Source organism: Natator depressus, chromosome 16, assembly GCF_965152275.1.
Source record: "Natator depressus isolate rNatDep1 chromosome 16, rNatDep2.hap1, whole genome shotgun sequence".
In the NCBI taxonomy this organism is placed as follows: Eukaryota; Metazoa; Chordata; order Testudines; family Cheloniidae; genus Natator; species Natator depressus.
Genome location: NC_134249.1, coordinates 12,838,864 through 12,861,225, shown reverse-complemented (window position 1 = coordinate 12,861,225; position 22,362 = coordinate 12,838,864). Strand labels below are relative to the sequence as shown.

Here is a 22,362-nt window from a genome sequence, read left to right as displayed (position 1 = left end):
ACTTCTAAACGGAATCTGTATGGAAGACCACGAACTTTAGATGTAGAGTCACAGACTTCCAGCACTTGAGAAAAAAGCCCCACGAGGAGAGATTCCACTCAGGTTAACAACTGAGCACTCAGTGATTATAGAGATTAATGAACATAACTGCGTCTCCAAATGCACAGAAGAAGATCAGTGGAAGTGCCACCACTTCGTTAAGATGAACCCTGAGTACGGGAGTCATTAGTTGCACTGTCCAGCCCATCTCCTTGCTAATGCTGGATGGTTCCAATTTTTGAATGTTCTAATTTTTCTAGTCTTTTGTCCACCCTAGCCTTGAAAATCCCAACTCACTGGGCCACTCTCCCTTGCCCTGAGAGATGGGAGAGCAGCCTGGGGTGAAGAAGCTGGGTTTGTTCTGAGAACCAGCCTGCCTTTGTCAAACCTGGTAACTGAGAGCCATAAGAAAAGGTTTATTTGTTTCATAACCAAGCTATGATATAATATACATTAAAAAAGCTGCTTAAAAAGGAAAATACATGGAGGTCCCAGACTTGCGCAGGCTAAAAAGATTCCAGCTAAAGACTGAAGTGCTCATGGATGGAAGTGATACTTTATTTTACATACAGCCATTGATACAGATCATCTGAAAGAGAAATCAGTCTTCAATCATCTTGATGAGGTAGGGGTGAGGAAAGAAATGGCAGTTCACGGGAAATCCGTAAAGACGATGTTAAGGAACAGAGTTCCAAGTTTGGATGTGCAGAGGGGCTTCTACCTTACCAAAAGCAGATTAGTTATGGACAGTCCCACATTATCTTTCTGGAACTAACCATGCTCTTTGGAACTGGGGCTTCCCCATAAGAGGTTATAATGAAGACAAGAGATCCTCCAGTAGAAGAGAGGCCTGGCTTATGTGAGACTAGAGCCTGTACCCATTGTCATTAACCTTCAAGGCACTGAGGGTACAGAACCACTCATGGGATGGATTCAGGAAGCACTACCCAAGTGTGGCATACCCCATGTATATCCGTCCAGCTGCTATCCATGGCGCCAAACAGTCTATAGCCTTTCAGCAGTGTGGCTGGAATGTGTGTGTGTTTGACATGGATTAGGCACATTTTGTTGCAAAGCATGCAGAAACTTTTAATTCCTCTGTTGTGCTGCCTCATACAATCGGTGCTGGGAAGGGGGATAACTACCTCAAAGAGCTTGGAGCAGACCTCCCTGGCAAAGGGGTGAAGGGAGCTTTCCTTCACTGTGGGAAAAACAACCCAGTAGCTGGAGTAGGCCAGAAGACCATGTGATTCTCCTGTAACCATCTGGGCTAGGAAACTGTAATAGCAGGGTTTAACGTGATACTGCAGCTGTAAAACTGAAGTAACTCTAGCTATCCTTAGGAAGATCCTGTAAACCGCAGCTCTGAGGAGAACTGCTGGGCCTACCGTTAATTCCTATCTTCCCTCTGGAGCGGCATGGCTCTCACATTAGGAATTCCAGCCTGCTGGCTTGTCACGGCCTAAGGATGCCCCCACCAGCCCTGCTCTGCGATTCCAGTGCAGCAAAGTGGGGAAATCTCCACCAAGACAGAGACGCACACACTGGGCCAAATTCTGCAAGCCCTGATGGAAGGTGACAGAGCCCCATCTTGCCAAGCAGGATGCGGAACACTCTCAAAGCCCTCAGTCCCTTTCAGACCTTTGCTCGGCAGCAAGAAGTGGCAGATGGAATGAATTAGGCCAATCAAGGCTGCTCTCATCTGAACTGAGTTAATAATTACAAAAGATTACTGATTATTGTCAGCCTGGCGGGGGTGAATGCTGCACCACTCCTGCTGATTCAGCATTTCTGTCTCCAGATACTGTCTAATGTCTGGGCTATATATATAAAATGTATAGCTCCACATGGGGCTGGAGTTTAACTCCACATTCACCAGAGGAGAGCAGAGCTGGTGCTTTCATTCCCCCCTCTCTTCTGTTTCTGTAATGGGCTGCCCCTTCTACACACCTCCTGCAATAAATTCTTTGGCCACTTTCTAGGGAAGCCGTCTCTGCATTCCTGAACAGGACATCAGCAACTGCCTTCCAAGAATCTACCCCAGGTTTTTTACACAAGACCCAACCCATGCTGGGACAAGACCCTGGAATCTGAGTTAGGAGTCAGTATGGATGCCCAGCCAGAGTAGACATGCTCAATAAAGCTGGCAGTTTCTTTCTACGGAGCCTTCAAGCCATCTATGCTAGCTAGTAACCAGGTTGTAAGAAGGTATGGTTGACATGCAAACTCAACCTGGTTAGCATATGAAGACTTTCAAAGGTTACTAGTCATTTTGGGTGCCCAACCTGACACACCTAAAAGGGCCTGGGCATTCAAAGGATGGGTACTCGGCACTTCCTGAACGTGAGCCCCCATTAAGATGTCTGAGATTGGGCACCCAAAGTCACTAGACACTTGAAATTCTTGGCTGTGGTTCCTTACTGTTTTGACCCCGGTTTGTGAGCAGGATTGTTAACAAGACTGTCAGTCTCGAACATAGCTGTGACATGCAGATGGGACCTCCCACCCATGTACTGCTGTGTACATGAGTCAGGCAGTCCCACTTCCCAGATGCGTCTGTGGAAGGGCATTCTAAAGTGCAAGGTACCATGCAAAAACATACCCCACTTAGTACCTCCGGCAGGGCCTGCTTGAGACAGTGCATTCTCCAGAGGGAGCCTGGGCAGCTGACACAAACACGGATGTGCAGTGTGAAGGGTGTGCACAAGCCAACACACTTGACACGTGGTTGTGTACCGGAAATGCTGCCGTGTGGAGGCCGAACTGTGTTAGCTGTAACTAGGTCAAGCTGAGTGTGTCAGAGCCCAGTTATGCTTCAGAAGGTTTTATCTGTGATGTGGATGGGGACTTCAGTGCATTCAGCCAAGAAGTTCTCCATAACCTTAGCCACCACACCCAACAGAAAGGGATTTGTATTAGTCAGGAAGTGATAGAGGTACTAATCACTGTCTGTTTGCAGAGGCAACACGCAGGAAAGGACAAATGCTGGCAACATCCCAGAGACGGTGGTAGACAAACTCTCAGACAAGATAGATACAAAAGGGAAACATGGGTGCCAAGGAAGTGTCTTAGGTTTCTGGCCTTTAGAGCAAAGTAGAGGTTTGGATAAAGGAGACAGTGGAAGGTAGTGATGAAGTCAAGATCTGACAGACAGAAAAGGGATATTAAGGGATCAGAGAAAGGCCATGGGCCACAGAAAACCCATGTGAAACGCACATCAGAGGTGGAAACTAGTAATGAGATATCCAGGAGGTGAATGCAGAACAGACCCTTACTTTCAAGTCACGTCTCCCACTCCACTCTATGCATAGGGGCACCATGACCAAAATGGAGGGCAATCTGGGTACTGCACCCTCACTACGAAAGGAGTTTCATTACATCCAAGACTTCTATTAACAGATTCAATTGTATAGCATATATGGAGGAAGAAAGATGCTGAGGCACCGAGCAGTGGTTGGGATGGAACGTAGTTTCACAGAAATGAAAGAGGAAGGAAGCAAAAGGGAAAAGATGTCTTGCTGCTAAGGAAATAGACTGGAACTCGGGAACTGGGTTCAATTCCTGCCTTTGCCAGAGACTTCCTGGGTGACCTTGGGCACATCATTTCATCTCTCTGTGCCTCAGTTCCCCACATGTAAAATGATGATGATAATCCTTCCTTTGTCAGTCTTGTCTATTTAGACTCTTTGTAAGCACTTTGAGGGCAGGGACTGTCTCTTCCTGTGTGTATATTCAGCGCTAGCACAATCAGGTCCAGTATCAGACAGGGTCTATATGTTCTACTAGAATACCAATAATAAAAAACATAATACAGCAAGATAGGAGAGAAGACACCTGTTTCTTGCTCATGGTGCACAATATAAAAATAGACAGAGTGATCAATATGACCAAAAGATGCACTAAGATAAAGAAGCATGAGACCAAATGAATACAGCAGGTTACTGATCACTTAGAAAAGCTAAGTCTAGGTATTAGAAACAAGCCAACTGGCTGCATACTGATGCCAAAAAAAATCACAAAACCAAAAAGCTGAAAAACACAGGCCGAAAGAAAAACAAACTTTCCCAATCTCACTACTGAGCTGATATGTCTCGTTTGTATCTGTGCAAGTGAGTGCAGCATATTTGGAGATTTTGGCCTCTCGAGTAAAAGACTTTATAGTTAAAATATCAAAACTGACTGCGGTCACCTGTGTGAAAGAGAACTAGGCTGTCAAATTCGACATGGGTTTTATTTACTTGGCCCTGTGTTTCCCAGGGCTTTGGCTGTGTGACTGCTGGAAAGGATGCCCCCAAGCCGTCTGGAAGCTTTCTCCCATTTGTGATATCATCGTTGATCTGATTTTCTGACAGTGCCCCAGGATATTGAAATGAAAAGTCAACTCATTAAGGATAGAGAAGGCTTGAGCTAGATCATTTGTCATTCTTGGAGTGGGAAAGGGCCTTAATGAAATCCAGGCAGGAAGCGTGCCCAGTCAGAGGAGGATGCAACGGGAGAGGTGGTCAGAGAAGGGAGAGAAAACGCTGGGCTCTTCCAAACTTGCTGAGAAAGAGAGAGAGAGGCCAAAAGCAGGATGGCTGGTAGCAATGAAGGAACAATAGGTAGGGGCCAGGGCACTAGACTGGGACACAGGAGATCCAGATCCAATCCCCTAGAACTTTCTGACTTCCCAAGGGTGTTGTAAAGATAAGTACATTAAGGACCGTGACGCACGTAGTGCGTTAAATAGACAGATCTGATAATCTTTGTAAAAAGGGGAGAATGATATTGCCTGTGAGGCCTAAAACACTGGCCAATCCGTAAGAGATTCAGCACCTTAAGGACAAGCCAATTCTTCAGGGAGAGCAGGCTGCATTGCCGGGAGAGTTCGTGGGCCCTTGGAGTTAGTGCTGGGTCAGGATTCCTGCTTATAGCGACCATGACTTACCCTTATAGGGAAGTCTCCCTTCTGCCCAAACATGCCTTGCCGCCATTTGTGCCCCTCACTCTCCCACAAGGGTGAGGTGTTATAGAGCAGAAGCTGATCCTGGGTACATGGGAGGGCGACAGTGACCTGCTAGCACAATGCAGGGCACGAGGGCATCTGGCTCCTTGACCTGGCTTAGTGCTGATCGACCACAGTTTAAAACCAGCAGCAAGTGAATGAATGCAACAGTGCCATTAAAGCACCCCCCGAAAATGGGAGGGGGACAATACAATTACTACCCCTTTGCTCTATCCTCCCAAGCAGTCAACGTCATAAGGCTAATTACCCTATTGCATTTCCCTCTTCTGAAGGAAGAAACAAACCCTACAACCAAGCATCTGCAGGAGGGTGTCGTTTATGGGAGTTAGACCTGTCTACACTCACACTTGCTCTGGTTTAACTCACGCTGCATTTTAAACCAATTTAGTTAAACCATTGCAACTCCCACCCCTTATTTCTACTTTAAAGTGGCTTGTATCAATTTAGTTTAAGTTGATTCTTCCTTATCAGCCAACTAACTTGATATAAACCAATCTTAACCTGAAATAAGAGCGGCTACATGAGGTTTTACATCTCTTAACGTTGTTTTTTAATCGAGGTTCCAGTAGGTACGTCTCATCCAGCTTCTGTGCTGGTCTCTCAATCACCTTCCTCAGGAGAAGAAAGAACATGGCCTGCATGTTTGTGTCATATTGTGAGACACCCTAAAACATGCCCTAATAAATGAAAGTGGCAACAATGCTGATAAAGCCCTACCTCTACCCCATCCAGTGATAAGATCTAAACGCATAACAACAAAACCACATTGTCATACAATGCATTATATATAACCCAAACACAATAGCATCATTGTAAAGACAGAGGAGCTGACCGGGATTAGCCTAGAAAACTCATCTGAAAGGGAAATATTACCCAATGGGGTTTTCTGCCCCCCCCCTTTTTTTTTTTTTAAAGGAAGTGGTGCTGAAATGAGGTGAAGGCTCTCAGGGACGTAATTTTTCACGCCAGGGGCTTTCCATAGCATAGATTCTGGTCACCAGTAAGATTCATGCTGATCTCAAATCTACACCTTAACAGTTGTGTCTACACTTGTTACCAGAAAAACTAAAAGGGTAAGCTCATATACACTGTACCAATGTTCCCACCCCATGTGATGCCATGGGAAGAGTTCTGTAGGCCAGGGGCAGGATGGACATTTTATTTAAAAAGAAAGGAAAATATAAATGGGAGTGTCAAGAAAGCAGAACAGATGATAAATGATGAAGAGGATGGGATTTCTGGTAGACAGCCAGAAAAGGAAGGAGAATGGGGCACATAATGTGGTGCAGAATACGAAACAGAAGCTACAAGTGGGATTTCACATGCAGAATAAAACACAGTGCAATAAGGGAGTATTCAGATCACCTTATCACCTTTCAGTCCATGTTCTCCAGGGTTTCCCATCAGCCCCTGAAAAAAGAGGAAGCCCAAGTTGAGTTTGAGCACGGCTACGGTATCTTGAAGACCTGAATCAGGTCTAAGTCACCGACAGGGCTAATGGGACCATAGACCAAAATGCATGGCATCCAGGGTTATCTGGTCTGGGCCACAGGTCTCTCTCCTCATACAGCCTCTGAGGTGGATCATCGGATTTACTGCCAATTACCCCCTGCGGTCTGAAGTTGCACAGAGAAAATGCTCCTTGCATTCCCCAGTAATCCACACCTGGTGCAGACTGCCAGAGTGATGTTCTGTCTACCATCCTTCACTGGTCAGTGGACAAATATTACTGCCCAACCTTCTCCTCATAAAGACAACCACTTTCACCCAAACAATGAACTGAACAAACTTCAGACAGAGTCAGTCCTGGTTTGGACAGATAAGAGAGCACAAGGCTTAGTTACTCCCTTACCTTTAGTCCCTTTGGTCCTGGATAGCCTATTGGTCCGAAAGCACCCATATCTCCCTGGTAAGAGAAACACAATAAATCAAATTTATTAGGTGTGTAGCTGATGGATCCTGATATATGGCATGAAAACCCTCCTGCCAGGGCCTCTAACCCTATTCACCAGTTCATTGGGTTGAGTAACATATAGAGAGGATTTTCTTGCTGTTTGAAAACTTAAGAGCCACGTTCTGTTCTCCTTAAAGTTAATGGAAGTTTTGCCATTGACTTCAATAGAAGCAGGATCCTGTTAGTCAAGAGATTTATAATCAGTGTATAGAAAGCTTCTCAGTATAGAAATACCAAGTATATGTCTTACAGAATAATGAAGTAAGAAGAGCAACTTCTACTCGCATCACATTTTTAATTCAGAACGAAGGACATCAAACACACTTTGTAAAACGTAACTAACTGATACGGAAGTTCTCCTCAGGGATCACTTCATCCCCTACTGAAATGCAGCCAACTGTGTAGAGAATTGTTGCAGTTCAGCAATGCACAACACCAGAAGAACAAAGGAATGTTCCAGTCCTTCTCCCACAGAAGTTCATGTGCTTCAATGGGAATAAGGACAGGCCCTAAAATAAGAAATGTAGACTATCTATAGAAATATATCCAGCTGAAATCTACTCAGTGAAATTAAGTAGGTGGAATACCACCTACCTTCCCAAACTCAATATGGGATTAACATCTAAAGAATATACACCAAGAAAGTTCTACACATATAGAATCTAAAATGTGTGCTGCTGAAGGTGTGGAGGAGGTAGGAGACTAACAAAGAAAGGAGAATAATATGAAGTTAGGAAAGCTATGGATTAAATTCAGCAGATTCTTGGATCTACATTCAAGTCTAAGGCTCAAATCTAGACCTGGTTGAAGCAGGTGCAACTCCAACGAAGCAGGTCTGAAATTTGACCCAATTACTTTTGTACCGTCTCCTGCAAAGCTTGCCACATAATCTGTTTCACAGTTTAAAAAGTACTTCTGTAACAGAGCAGCACTGCTACGCTGAAGCAGTCAAAGGTAACAGGCCAATACCCTGCTGCATTTTTATTTCTGTTGTTTCTTTATTCTTAAATTGTTAGCCCCTGAGCTCTCTTAGCAGACTCCTATGCTGGGATTGTAAGAAGAGCCTAAGGAAGTTTGAAACTGAATGGGAGTTGGGTGCCTAACTTCATTAGATTCCTTTAAAAATCCTAGCCCCAGTTTATTGAATACCTAGTGAGATCTTGGCCAGGGTGGCCTGGCTCATTAGCTGCCTTTGTACAGCTCCCTTGCTACATTTTCAACCATTCACTGTGGCTGGTGCTTTAAACACCACTGAGGTTGTACCATGAGCCCTGGCGAATTGATAGATTTCCCTCCATCCCTCTGTCCATGGGGATTAAAGAAGCGTTATAGATGGATCGACATCTGCAGTGAAAAGTCCTTTCCAGAAGAAATCCCAGAAGTTCTAAATGAGCTCCTACTCCAAAAGTTCCTCAAATCCAGCAGTGGAGAGGAGAAAGGTGCAATTCATTCAAGAAGATTTCCACATCCAGGGCCATCTCCCATAGTGCATGAAGCATCATATTCCAATATGCGATACACATGGAGCTGACGTTCATGGGTATGAGCTACCCAGAGCAGAGGAGACAATGGCTGGCTCCTGTTAAGTTAGAAAGTGGTCCTCTGATTCCTGTCGCATCCAACATTTCAAACCTGAGCCCTCCTTGGGGATAGCAATCTATCTGAATCCCTAATGCTCCCTCAGAGGTTGAAACAATCTGTTCATCTTTTAATTCAATAACATCTTTGTATTTGAATCCTGGATTGAGGTTTATTTACAAGTCTGTCTTTGGCATTGTTTTAAAAAGGAGTTTTCAAACCATTTGCATTTTGCAAACCATTTAAACTCCAGAGGAGAAATGGCTGGGTTAATTCAGAACTTTAATTTACACTAACATTCTGCTGAGGAGGCATTTTTTCAGTACTAGTATAAAGGCACATTCCCAGGGCTGCTATTTTCTACCATATTATTACAAGCATTTATTTGGCACTTATTGGTATCATAATTGGGAAAGTTACAGGGTTTAAATTGAGACATAGCACCATGCGCCCATGGCTGCTGCCGCCTGCAGCTTCACAAGTCTGCTAAGAAACCAAAGTTTAATCACTGGGAACGGTTGGGCATAGAGGTATATCTTACAGCTCATCTGAGATGCACCAGATTCATATTTAGTCAGATTTCTGGGTCAGAATTTCTCCCATTCTCTTTAGTTCTTGAACAGCGATGGATTTTCCTCTTCCATTATCTGTGGCACTAAACCATTACATGAGCCACATGAATGAGGTCGAAAGAGCACACACTTTAATTATACTTTGTCTGCTCTGTTGTCTAGTAAACATACCAGTTCATGTACTATTAACTGAATTTCACAGGTGCTCTCTGCAGAGGGCTGACTTAGAGCTAGAGCCATATGGCTAGCACTGCAATACTAACTCCAAAGGGATATTTTCCACCTCCAGTTCGGTCACTACAGACAAGTATTTGTGCATACAAAAGGAAGAGGTGAAAGCTCACTCAGACTCCATTTCTCTTTTTTCCTATGGAACCTCAGAGTTACAAACAACCTCCATACTCGAGGTGCTCGTAACTGAACAAAACGTTATGGTTGTTCTTTCAAAAGTTTACAACTGAACAATGACTTCATCCAGCTTTGAAACTTTACTATGTAGAAGAAAAAATGCTGCTTTCCCTTTTTTTCGTAGCTTATGTTTAACACAGTCCAGTACTGTATTTGCTTTTCTTTTTTTCTTTTTTGTCATTTCTGCTGCTGCCTGATTGTGTACTTCCAGTAGCAAATGAGGTGTGTGGTTGACTGGTCAGTTTGTAACTCTGAGGTTCTGCTGTACTCTTCCCTTTCTCAGGAGGACACAGCTACACCTTTGCTGGTTCCTTGGAAGATGCTGATGGCAACTTTCTCAGCACCGGTCAAAGTTGGTTTATTTTTGCTGGAGCTGCTCATCACCACAGAGATTTAGGAACAGTATTTTAGTCCTCAAGAGCTTGATGTTGTTTCTCTGGCTCAAGCGGAGCTTTATGGGGCTTTTAAAAAAGGATATTGAAACAATCACGGATCCAGCAAGGAAAGCAACATGCAAGGATGCTGGAGTTCTATTGACTCTGATTTCTGTCATCTGTGGATGGGAGAGAGAAGGACTAGGAGATGGGGAAGGAAAAAAAAAATGTCAGGGAAAGGCATACCCCAACCGCCTGGAAATTCTGCTGTGGTGAGAACTCTTTACCCTTGTAGCACTAATGCGTCAGGCTAGAAAAGACGCTAGAGTTCATGTTATTAAAATAAAAAGCTTTCACAGGTCTGTATTCAAACAGGCTTCTGATTGCTCTCTCCCCTATGAAGGGAGCCAGTGATACAGTGCACCAAGCTCTCCTGTAATGTGTAAATAAACAGGGAAGCCTTTGCTGGAGGAATATTTCTATAACAGGAGGTCATGTGGCTGCAGACTCACTGTGAGTGCTGAGCTGAGGCTGTATTAAAACAGATCCCCTTTTCATACCTTCCAGCATAAAGGCTTCTTGTAGGAACGCATTTACTTAGTGCTCACCCACACGGTTAATTACGAAAGTAGGAGGCTCCAGTTACAACTAATTCTGCTCTTCAGCCTTCGAACAGCAAAGCAAAAAACCCCTGCAGGGAGCTCGGAAGCCACTGGAAAATGGGGCCGTGGCCCTCTGAGCATTCAGAACTGGGACAGGAGTAAACTACTGCATGGAGTTTGGCAGGGTGAAGTTATGTGGGCTTCAAGACACGCAGTGCATGAACCCAACAATTGATGTCATCTTAAGGAAGCTGTCCTAGCCATGCCTAGTCAGATTGCTGACCCTGGTCTAGGAAAAGAGCCTCTTGCCACCAGCTGAGAAGAGAGAGGAGATGGGGGTAGAGAAGATCCACCATCTCCCCCTTTCTTACTCTGTGTGGCAGGGAGGATGGAGGGATGATAAGGAGACGGGGATGAGGTGGAGTGGAAAGAGGTTGGGAGGCCCCCTCCTATGTCAGCCTTACTAAGGGTTTCCTATAACCCACCCACTCTCTGAACCAGCTGCTCCTGGAGGATTATTACAGACCCCTCGGAATCATGTCTAGCTCAAGCTCCCTTGCACAAAGTGGGCGAAGAAAGAACTCACTTCTCTCCTCATATTTTATATACAGAGCTGAAGCAACTCATCCTCTGCAAGTACTGTGACATCAAGAGAGCTCTCCTCTACCTGCAGATGCATGCAAGAGAGAACTTCTCCCCCAGAAAAACTCCCACCCTTTGGAGCCCCTGTTTCCCAGAACTGTCCCAAGCCTGAATGGTAGCAGCCTCCTTGGATGCCAGGAGAACAATCCCTTACCATTGTCTAGTGTGAACGTGTTGATTTTTCCAATGGAAACTGCCTAGATTTGCCTTTGTGGAGTGGGTCGCTCTTTCTGGGGTTTTAGAAACCTAAAGTAGGAACTATGTGCTTTCAAAGCAAAGAAGTGACATGCACGGTTCAAATTCAGCTAAGTCACAGACCCTGTTGTATTAATTTAGATGGAACAAAGAGGCCCCAAAAATCAAACATAACTCATAATCATAATGCCCCCAAACATAATCAGACATATGTGTTAACATAACCCAGTCACTGTCCAATGCTAAATAGTGTTAAACAAGGTTCAGGGTTTAGAATACAGAGACCTCAGGCTGCGTGTACCATGCCAAACTCACCATTAAAAATCTTTATAACCTTTTATTAAAGATACAGAAAGAGAAGGAAAAGGAGCTAAAGCATTTGAAATGTATGTGATTAAATAAGGTTTTCTTTGTAACAGCATCCCTTGTTCTCTTCCCTTTTAGCTGGAGAGTTTTTAGACAGAAAAGCCCCCTTGTTTGACAATCTTTTAGATGGTATCAAAGATGGTAATAACTGTCCTTTTCGGGGAAAAAGTTTGTTGAAATGGGCTGGAGCTGTTGTTGTTGTTCCAGTCCAATCCCCACTTCCTCAGAAGACAAAACCAGACAGACAGACACACAAGGGGAGAGAAGAGAACAGCAAAGATTGAAAATTCACCTTCTGTCTCTGGTGTTGACTTTCACCTGCAACCTCACTGCTGGAAAAAATCCAGGACGAGCGTACAGTCTTATCAGCTACTCCGAGACCAGGCAAACTTGTCAGGCTGTTTAGGGCATTGCATTTAGCTGCCTTTCGGGTCACAGGCTCACAGCAGCGCAGAAAAATATGCAGTCTTGGCCAGCTGAGCCAGACTCTTATTAAACAGAAGAAAAAAAGGAGCCAGGAAAGAGAAGAAATAAGGTGAGGAAGGAAAAAGGACTCATGGGGTGTTGGTAGGGGAACAGGGACAAAGTCTCACATCCAAGGTATTGGCTGGGATTTAGCAGGAGCTGGAGGAGGTGGCCGTGTCATTTGGCTGCCTCTCTATGGCCTGGTCTGGTCAAGACATCTTTCAGGATTAGGGTGAAGAAAGCCTGTGATCCAAGGAGATGGTAGCCATGAGGGTGAAGCTTGCTCCTTCCTGATCTCTCATCTTTCAGTCAGACAGCATCATGATAGCCAACTTTTCCCTCTAAAGTCTCTTTTTGGCGACCCCAAAAGGGGAGGGATGGGTGGAATAGCCCATCCCCTCATTATTTTGTCCACCAACAAGCCTAATTTCTGACACACCAAATTTGTTTAATCGATTCTTGGTCTGACACTTTCTTATTTACCAGGCATTATCTTAACACAGTCCTTGAATTATATCAGTAGGCCTTTTTGTTTGGACTAATTCAGTCATTCCATCTCGCTTTTGCACCTTTTCCCATCAACATTTGTTGTCCTAGTTTATTGTGACATTCCATGAACTTTCACTTACTCCTCCCAACTGAGTTCACAATTAGGGCAAATTGGCAGGCCCAATTATTTCAACAACCCCTGCCAGAGGGAGCGCACGCTTTAAGGAGACCAGGTGCTAGTGAAGGGACAGTAACATGGCCAAGCCTAAACACAGCTCCTACTTACATAGGGATCGCAGCTTTGACCTGCTCCACTGCCAAGTTATCTTCATGTAAGTTTCCTGCACTCTCCAGGGCACAATGCAGGGCTATTTTGGCAGATGCACAGGGTGAAGAGTGAGTGCTAGGAACCAGCTGTGTTTGAAATCCAGATTGGAAAGAAAGCCTCCTAGGGGGATTTTAGTTAGATCTAGTTTATCAGCCACATTGCTGAACTCAAATCATCTCACATGTGGTTCCATTCCTATGCTGGGCCCTTCTTTAGACAATCTCCTGGTGGACTTGGACAGCCACAAGGTACTCCAGGACTAGCTGATTCAGGTCATTTCACATGGGCCTACGCTGTGGGACAGGTCTCCTTTTTTACCTGGAGTAGCTCCATGCAATCTGAAGAGAGCGCTTGGAGCATTTATGAGTGACGATCAAGGATATAGCTTTTGTGATTGCCTGAGAGCCAGATTGCCTGGAGTCTGATGGAGTCCATCAACCGAAGCTCTCACTAAAGACGTTCGAAGAGCCAGGAGTGGTGAACAATTGGAGAAAACAGTTGTGAAGTCATCTTTGCTGTCCAGACATTGCAGATATTTGTCATGGGAGGAGAAAATTCTTATGAAGAAACTGGTGCCCTTTAAAAACCATGAGCACAAAATGATTCTCTAGAAAGGAGAAATGTCATCATTCAAGGTACTGGTCTTGAAGCAAATAACTCTTAGGAAGTGATGCCCCTCTCTTTGATTCACAACTGGACAGACTCTCCCCTCAGTTGCTTTAATGAAGTGCCAGTTTGTGGGAATACAGAGGAGGTGTGTGGTTCTAAAGGTCCTTCATACACCAGAAATTGTATCTTTTCAAAGAACAATTGGGAAGGGAGAGGAAGGAGTAGGGAAGAGAGAAGCAAACTGAAGGCTGCACCCTTAGCAACCCAAAGCCAGCATTTGAAAGAAATGCCTTTCTGCACTGGAAGCAAGGCCAATCAAGATGGCTCACAATAGGACCAGGATGAAGTCCATCATTTGTGCTGGCACGGACAGTAACGTCCTTTGGTTTCCCATAACTTCCAAAAAAACTTCCTCTCTTGTGGTTAACGGTACTGGCTGGACCTCAGGAGACCTGGGTTCAGTTCTTCTGTAACCCTAGGAGAGTCCTTGTACTGCAGTTCCCTATCTATAAAATGGGGATAATTACACTGTCTTTCTCCCATGCTCTGTCTGTCTGGTCTATTTAGATTGTAAGCTTTTTGGGACAAGGACTGTCCCTTACTGTGTGTTGTGCAGCGCCTAGCATAATGCAGCCCCAATCTCAGTTGAGCCGTCTGCATGTTACTGTCATACAATGAACGATTACCCCAAGGCATGAGGAGATATTTGTAACTGCTCATAATCTGCACGGCAGATTTCACAGCTAGCCATCAGCGAAGAGGAGACTGTTTCGAACAAATGTCATCTTAACAATAATAAAAAAGCTTGTCACTTCTTGTGTATTGAGGGAAATGACTCCAAACAAAATCACAGCCCTAAAAAAGTAAAAGGAAAAGTGCCAATCCAAGAGCAGAGAGAGCACGTAGGGCATATGCTCACTTCAGCGCACAAAGGTTTGTGGGTAAAATACCACCCTCTGTTAAACCAGCTCATGCCCTGCTGAAGTCAATGAGGGTGTAACAGAGGACAGATTTGAGCTGTGCGTTTGTGAGAGGAGGGTAATTACATTCCCAAACGGCAGGGTACTCCTTCATGCAATAATTTCACTGTCCAGGAACCAGGCATCCTTCCTTGATCAAACAATTTAGTTTCCTGGCATTGCTGGTTAGAGGGTCTGTTTTTAAGGAAGAAAACAGACTCCTACCAGGAATAAATGCATGATCCTATCTTTAAAGAAATAGACTGGTAAATGTCACCAAAAGGAGAAGTCACAGAGGACACGCAGGGCTAAATTCTCAAGGACTCTCTTGTGCCTAAAAAAGTTATATACCTGAAATTATCACCTCCACTTCCTCATCCCACTTTGGCACCTCCCCCCAGAGTTTTAATCTTCCTCTCCCCCATAAAAAGAAGAGTCACATCCCCCTGAGTCTCCCTCACAAGAGGAGGAGGAAGAAGAAAAATGGTGTGTGACTGCAGTGCCCTGAAAGGGTTAAAGCCCTCAGAAGCCAAAGCTCCATTTGTTTTCATACTTACAATGAGTCCATGAACTCCAGGAGGACCCAGGGCTCCCAATTCTCCCTAAAAGGAAAGAGACCAACACCGTTACAGACTCTTTTTAGACAAACAGAGGCTGAAAAGTGGCTCAGTGTTTCAAGGTCTTGAAGGAAAAGACCAGCCTCCCCCTTGCACCCGCCCCCCCATTCCAACAGCCTGAGCAATCTAGAGCTTCCATCTTCAGAAAGCATGTTAATGAAGGAGGGCAGCCCCTCAGACAGAAGGCTACTTGTTGTTCTCCTGCAGTCCCCGCAGTTATGCGCTGAGACTGGCTTCCCCTCCTAGGAGCAGGCAGGATAAAGGGAGTGTTTCACTGGGTGTTTGAGGGGGAGGGGCAGGAGAAGGGAGGACAGGGAAAGGGTGGCAGATGAGAAGGGAAAGGAAAACCGGGGAGGAAGGGAACTGGACAGAGAGGATGGGATGGAAGGGGGGGCAGCCAGGGAAAAGGAAGGAGGGAAGGAGAGTTAAAAGGGATGAGCAGAGCTTGGTGGGAAGGATATGGGAGCAGTTCCTTTAGCACTGGGGAGTGCAGGCAGGGAGGTGAGTGGTTACAGGCCGCAACGTCTACTAGGGTGTGAAGGCACGATTCGGGCTGGGAGATCTGGGTTCCATCCCCAGCTCTGCCACCAGCTTCCTGAGTGACGTCAGGCAAGTCATGGCACCTCTGTGACTCAGTTTGCCCCTCTGTAAAATGGGAACAATCGTGCAACTAAATCGGTCACAAAAGACCACCTGGAAGAAAACAGGGTTGCAATCTGGGCACATTTTGGGGCTGTCTCCAGTGAGGAGGTTGCTACTAAGAAGCATGATCTCTTGTGCATGCAGGGCTAAGTAGTTGCTGCATGGGGGCCCGCAGACGAGAAGAGGAGTGGGACTGGGCACAGCATGTAGCACCTCCCATTGCACGTGGGGGTCAACACTGCCGACTACTGGAAAGGGCAGGACAGGGCTGCTCTAGAGACAGTCCAGTACTGGCTGTCTCTGCATGGAGGTGTCAGGGAAGGAGGGTGACTCCTTTCAACTCCTCTTCCCTTGCTTCATGCAGCTGCTGACCCCAATCTAGTCCACAGTGTTTTGTAACTCATCATTTCCAGAAAGGAAATGGGCTTTGCTTGCAGCAGCTTCTCCAAAGGGAGGCTGGCCTTGCACCCAGAGCATTTTAGCAGGAATCCCTTCAGGATTCTGCTATCGCTTCCCAGACACTCGTTTGTAATAACACGGTGGAAAGCAGCATCCATTACTGGCTGGGTGTTAGGGATGGTATTCTCTAGTAGATCCAGCCTATTCAGAGGGAGCAAGTAATCAGCAATAAAGTCAGATGTAAACATTGTTGTAAGAGATGCCGCCCTCCCTAGCACACCTCAGAGGCAGACGCAGGCACACACAGAGGTGGTATTGTTATAGAAGATATGGTTGATAGTTTCAAATAGGCAATCGGCAGTAAACTATGCATTTTGGTGTGACTGTGCCAAAACAACAGGATTCCCTATTCACTCTGTGCCCTCTACTGTTTATCATCCACTATGGATGCCCTGTGTGCAGGTAACCTTGGAAAGAGCCAGCTACTCTTACTGGACTCTCAGTATCAGAGCCAACCATTTAGCAAAACAGAGATGCTGACTAGGTTTGTGGTTAAGGCACTGGGCTGGCGCTCAGGACATATGGGCTCAATTCCCAGCTCCACCATGCAGTTGCCAGGGGACAGATTTTTAAAGGCATTTAGGCACCTAAAGCAGCAGACAGGCACTTCTGAAAAATCTCACTCAGCACTTAAGCAGATTAGGTGCCTAACTCCCATTGGAATCATGTAGTGCTCAAAAGCTTGTCTCTTTCACCAACAGAAGTCAGTCCAATAAAAGATATGACCTTCCCTGCCTTGGACCTTTAGGTGCATAAATACCTTTGAAAATCTGGCCCTTTGTAACTTTGGGCAAGATACTTAAACCCCCTGTGCCTCAGTTCTCCATCTGAAAATGGGGATAACACTTCAATTCCGCAAATATTTAGACTGTAAATCTTTAGGTCTTACTATGCACATGTACAAACTTTAGCACAATCCCTTTAGCCTCTAGCAGCTACTCTCATACAAAAATAGTAATATACTCCTTCCACATTGCAATTTTTTATATAACCTGTGTTAGATCAGATACACCAACTCTAGATAGGCTATCAAAGAAAGTAAACAGAATTACCCAGGCTATGATGTGCGCGCGGTGGAAGCCGTTTTTACATAGTTCCATATAGTAAAACTCCCTTTTACTGTAAAATTAAGAGAAAATCCTAAATGGTTTCCAATACAGTGCAAGGTGCCAATTACTTTTCTGCTTACTGTGAGCTTGTTTGGTGGAGAAAGTGAACTTTGTTGAAAGAAGGACCTACCTGCCTGCTTAAGTGTACTGATCTATTCTGAGGAAGGAAATGTGTTTATTTTACAGAAAATGGAGAAAAGGACTTTTTCACACACACACACACACACACACACACACACACACACACACACACACACACACACACACACACACACACACACACACACACACACACACACACACACTAATCCCAACCAACCTAAAATTGGTTTTCATGGTAAATTCCTTTCCTGCATACTTTGGACATCTGTTAAAGCTTTGTTCTCTTGGGTGGGATTTCAGGATCATTGGCGCTTCTGGGATAAGGTCTCCTTTAAAAGTTCAGTAGCCATAGCCCCTTTTGCCTGGTTCAGTTACAAGATGAAAGATACTCGATATTATCCAGCCAGGGAATAGAAGTACGACCTCATTTTCTGGATTCCTGATGAGTTCTATGTCCCCTGCTGTAAGGGATGGGGGGTTTAATTTTTATTCTATGCTCCTTGTTACTGGTGTGACCGATTGGATACCCGAGCTATATCACAGTGAGTATACCTCAGGAGAAGGGGCACTCTAGTGTCCAGGGACTGAGTGAGGCTGGAGCCAATTGTCAAAACATACCACAAGGTTTTCCTGCTTGGGAAGGAGAGGGGGTGGTGGGTTAGTCACGCATGCCAGCCTTTCCCTGCCCTAGGAAAGGAAAGCAGAGGTTTCACTGGTGCCTTGGCTGCGTCAACCTTTATCTTTTCTGGCTAGGTTACCCACAACAATAGCATGACCACTAACAGTTCCCCAGATTTATTATCATCTCCTGCTTATGAGAGAGAGAGGTGCATAGCCTGGAAATCTGACTCCATGCTCTCCTGTGGTGCTTGACTCTAGCCCTGGGTCAGGAGATAGATGAGGCGAGCTAATCATTGTTTCCCACGTCCAGTTCCTATGATTTTACAACTCATTTAAATGGCCAGAGATCAGGGGAGTGGGGGATATGGAATGTGATGGCTTAACAGTTCTCAGGAAGCTAGCAGGAGGAGACTTGCGGTAGACTAGCTCCTTTCACTGTATGAGATGAATGGAAAGAGGATGAGACGCAGACCGCGCCAGTCATTCCCGTGCAGCAGCAGAGAAAGGAACAGTACAGTATGGTACAGATGCTGAGGCAGCTCAGTGGATCAGACACAGGAAGGGGCAGCTCAGGACCCATAGCTGCCTGCCTGTGATTTAGCCACATGTTTCACCTAGCGAACATGGTGTATTTGTGTGTTCCACATGCAGACTTTCTGGAATTTTTCTGTGTCTGTGACTCTGCTCGTGACCTCATGAACCTCCCTTCAAATAAGCCAAAACATTCTGTTTTCATTCCGTAATCTCTGAGGCACATTAATATTTAAAGGCCGTTGATAAGATGAAAGCAGAGTGATCCTTCTGGATGAATTAAATGGAGAGGACATTTACTTTCCTAGGATCTCTCTAATACTTTGGGAGTTGGCATTCAGCTTCTTTTAAACACATCTTCAGAATGGGCCTTCGATGTCTTGGAAATTTAAAAGTGTGTTCTTGGAAAAGAGAACATCTCTCTGAACATACATCAGGAGCTCAGACCTTCCTAAAGGACTGGTTGTCTTAAAGGATTGGTAATATCTATAGCCTTTCATTGCTAGGTCATTGATTCAAACCTAACCCATGTAGGAGTTGCTAGAGCTCACTGAACAATGGGGGAAAAAATTCCAAGAATACTTTTTAGGAATCAAAAACATTGAATCAACTGCGTTCGGGACTCTTATGTTTTCACTTTGCACTAAAGCTGGAGCAATCAAGCCTGACTAGCAGAAAATGCCTGCAGAAACTGAATTTTATGCTGAATGGAAATTTCAAAATGTGCGCTTTAAGGATTACTTATACAAATCATCCAATCAGGGAACAGATACAATACCAGTGACTTGTGTAAATAACCAGTGCAGTGTGTATTTGAAAGATTGACCAAGAACTGTTCATAAACAAATCGGGAGGAGAATTGGCAAAGACATCCATGAATAACTAATACTTTTGAGAAAGTCTGCAATCTGCTAGGAAATATGTTGTGAGCAGGAAAAAAAGCGGTGAACACCTTATTTCTTATGAATTATTTTGCTCTGCTCGAACAGTGATTAAATAGTACCAACATCCAGTTGTTCAGTGGCCTATGTGAAATGAATTGGTGATCTCAGTCCAATTCCAGCAGGACAAGACCACTTCTTAAAAACCCAGTAAGGGTAATTTGAAAATATAGGAGAGACCAAGAACTGAATGGTCTGGAGACACTTGCTCCAGGTCAGAGCTGGGGCACAAGAGTAGGGAGGTGTGAAGTCATTTCCTGTGCAGTATCTGGTCCATAGATAGAAGCTCCAGAGCTAGCAATTTGGCACCTTTGAACCGGTATTTAAAATTCACTTTAAAAGAGAGAGGATCTTAGAGCTTCCTCCAAGTACTCTAGACACACATTTATTAATGATCAGACGGCCGGAGACATGTGGCGGCGTGTTAGCTCATTTACCAGCATCAGGCAAATGAGATGCAATAGAAAGGAGGTTGTTAGGAGAACAACCCCTTGCACTTGTAGTACAAGCTTAGGAGAATCAGTGCTGCTGAATGCCTGCCCTGATACTCCAAGGACAGAACAGATAACAATGGGCATGTACCATTCTCTGAAACAGTTTAGCAAACCAATTGCCTGCTTCACGTCTCTGCTGTTAAACATACAGCCTTCCAGAACCCCCAAGCTGTTCCCACAAGCAGCAATGGCCAAGTGAAACCAGATCAAATGAGGAACCTGGAATTTTAAAATGAGAGAAACCAGGAGTGGCTGTAAAAGCCAAAATGTCACTTGCCAGTTTGGGGCCAATTTTCCTAGGAGGCCTATATAGGCCCTGATCCCAAGATCAAAGGGAGTCTCTCTCTTGACTCAGTGACCTTAGTGAGCTCCAGATCAGGCCCAGAGAGCACAAACTGTTATGGAGAATAATATTGACAGTTGCATGCCAAGTCGGTTAAGAGCAGTGATGAGCTGCCAAAATCTTAACAACAAGTTCCCTCCTCACCCCTCGAGGGGGTCGTTGCCCACTCCCGCCCCCCGGGACTCCTGCCCCATCCAACCCCTCCGTGTTCCTTGATGTCCCCCCCCCCGGACTACTGCCCCATCCACCCCCCTCCCCTGTCTGCCCCCAGAACCGGGCAGGAGGGTCTTGTGGGCCACCGTAGTGGGCGCCCACCCCACCCCTAAGAGCCAGAGGCACCTGCCGGGGGGCGAGGTGGGGAGTCCCGGCGCTGCTTACCTGGGGCAGCTCCCAGGAAGCATCCGGCAGGTCCCTCTGGCTCCTAGGGGCTGGGGAGAGGCTGCTCCCCCACTGATCACATCAAAAGTGGCACCTTAGGCACCAACTCCCTGGGTGCTCTGGGGCTGGAACACCCACAGGGAGAATTTGGTGGGTGCAGAACACCCACCGGCAGCTCCCCGACCCGCGCCCGGCCCCAGCTCATCTCCACCTCCTCCCCTGAACGCACCGCCCTTCTCTGCTTCTCCGCACCCCCCCATCCCACCCCCACCCCGGCTTCCCGCAAATCAGCTGTTCGGCGGGAAGCAGGGGAAGACTGAGAAGCGGGCCACGGCTTCACACTCAGGCCGAGGGTGGCAGAGGTGAGCTGGGGTGGGGAGCAGTTCCCCTTCTCCCCCCTGCCCCCAGGGTTACCTGCTGCAGCGCGGGCGGCCCTCCTCGCCCCCCCCCCCCCCAGCTCACCTCCGCTCTGCCTCCCTGGGCCTGAGCGGGAAGCCGCCGCTTGCTTCTCAGCCCGCCCCGGCTTCCCACACGAACAGCTGATTCGCGGGGGGGGGGGGGAGAAGCAGAGCAGGGCGGCGCATTCAGGGGAGGAGGCGGAGTGGAGGTGAGGTGAGCTGGGGCCGGGGGTGGGGCGGGGAGCTGCCGGTGGGTGCTCTGCACCGACCAAATTTTCCCCGTGGGTGCTCCAGGGCTGGAGCACCTGTGGAGTCAGCGCCTAAGGCGCCACTTTTTGCCGGTTAAATTTAGAAGCCCTTTTAGAACCGGTTGTCCCTCGTGAACAACCAGTTCTAAAAGGGCTTCTAAATTTAACAACCGGTTCTAGTGAACCGGTGCAAACCGGCTCCAGTTCAGCACTGGTTAAGAGCAACATCATTCCTCACACCCACGCTAAGTTCCCTACAGTTATATCCCTATGGGAAGAAAGCGCTCCACAGGACTGGGGTGCAGGAGAAGCGATGGAGGGGGCAGAGAGGGAAATGGGATACAGATGGCACTACAATGACCTCTTAACTGAAACACTGGAACTAGCAGTTTATGTAAGAGATGGAAGGGCTTTTCAGAGGGATCTAAAACAACAGACTGACAGCTGCCTGTGAACTCCCAAGACAGCTTCAGAAGAGAGCTTCCTTCAGATTCTAGGCATCCAGCACAACATAGTACAACAGGGTGTAAAATGGAGCAGCAAGAGAGAAGCAAAAAGTCTGTTGAAGACTTTGCAACTTACTGGGTTCCCATCTATGCCTGGAGGTCCTCGTTCACCAAAATCGCCAGGAAAACCCTGAGATTGGGAGGCAAATACAAACAAATGTTGGTTATTGGCACATACTGAGAAAAGAAAACAGACAACTTAATGCTACTCCTGTTTTGCTCAGAGCGGTGTTTTGAAAGCCAGCAGGTTACAAAGCAGGTCTGAGCACAGACAGACTGCCATTTGTGGTGCCTGAAGTTAAAGATTATGATTAAAAAGACTCCCAACACCTCCAACATACTGGAGGAGCACTATACGGCCATGTGGACGAGAACAAGGTTTGAGTCT

General features: G+C 46.1%; 1 protein-coding gene across 1 annotated transcript in view; it reads right to left on the bottom strand.

Moving 5' to 3' along the window:
* The window catches only part of COL27A1 (collagen type XXVII alpha 1 chain), a 297,315-nt gene that overhangs the window by 116,738 nt on the left and 158,215 nt on the right, over positions 1–22,362 (bottom strand). The window contains exons 15-18 of the mRNA XM_074973737.1: positions 22,051–22,104; positions 15,143–15,187; positions 6,897–6,950; positions 6,410–6,454 (exon numbers count right to left, since the gene is read on the bottom strand). Of these exons, the coding sequence (XP_074829838.1) occupies positions 6,410–6,454; positions 6,897–6,950; positions 15,143–15,187; positions 22,051–22,104 (198 nt within the window). The remainder of the gene's footprint in view (positions 1–6,409; positions 6,455–6,896; positions 6,951–15,142; positions 15,188–22,050; positions 22,105–22,362) is intronic.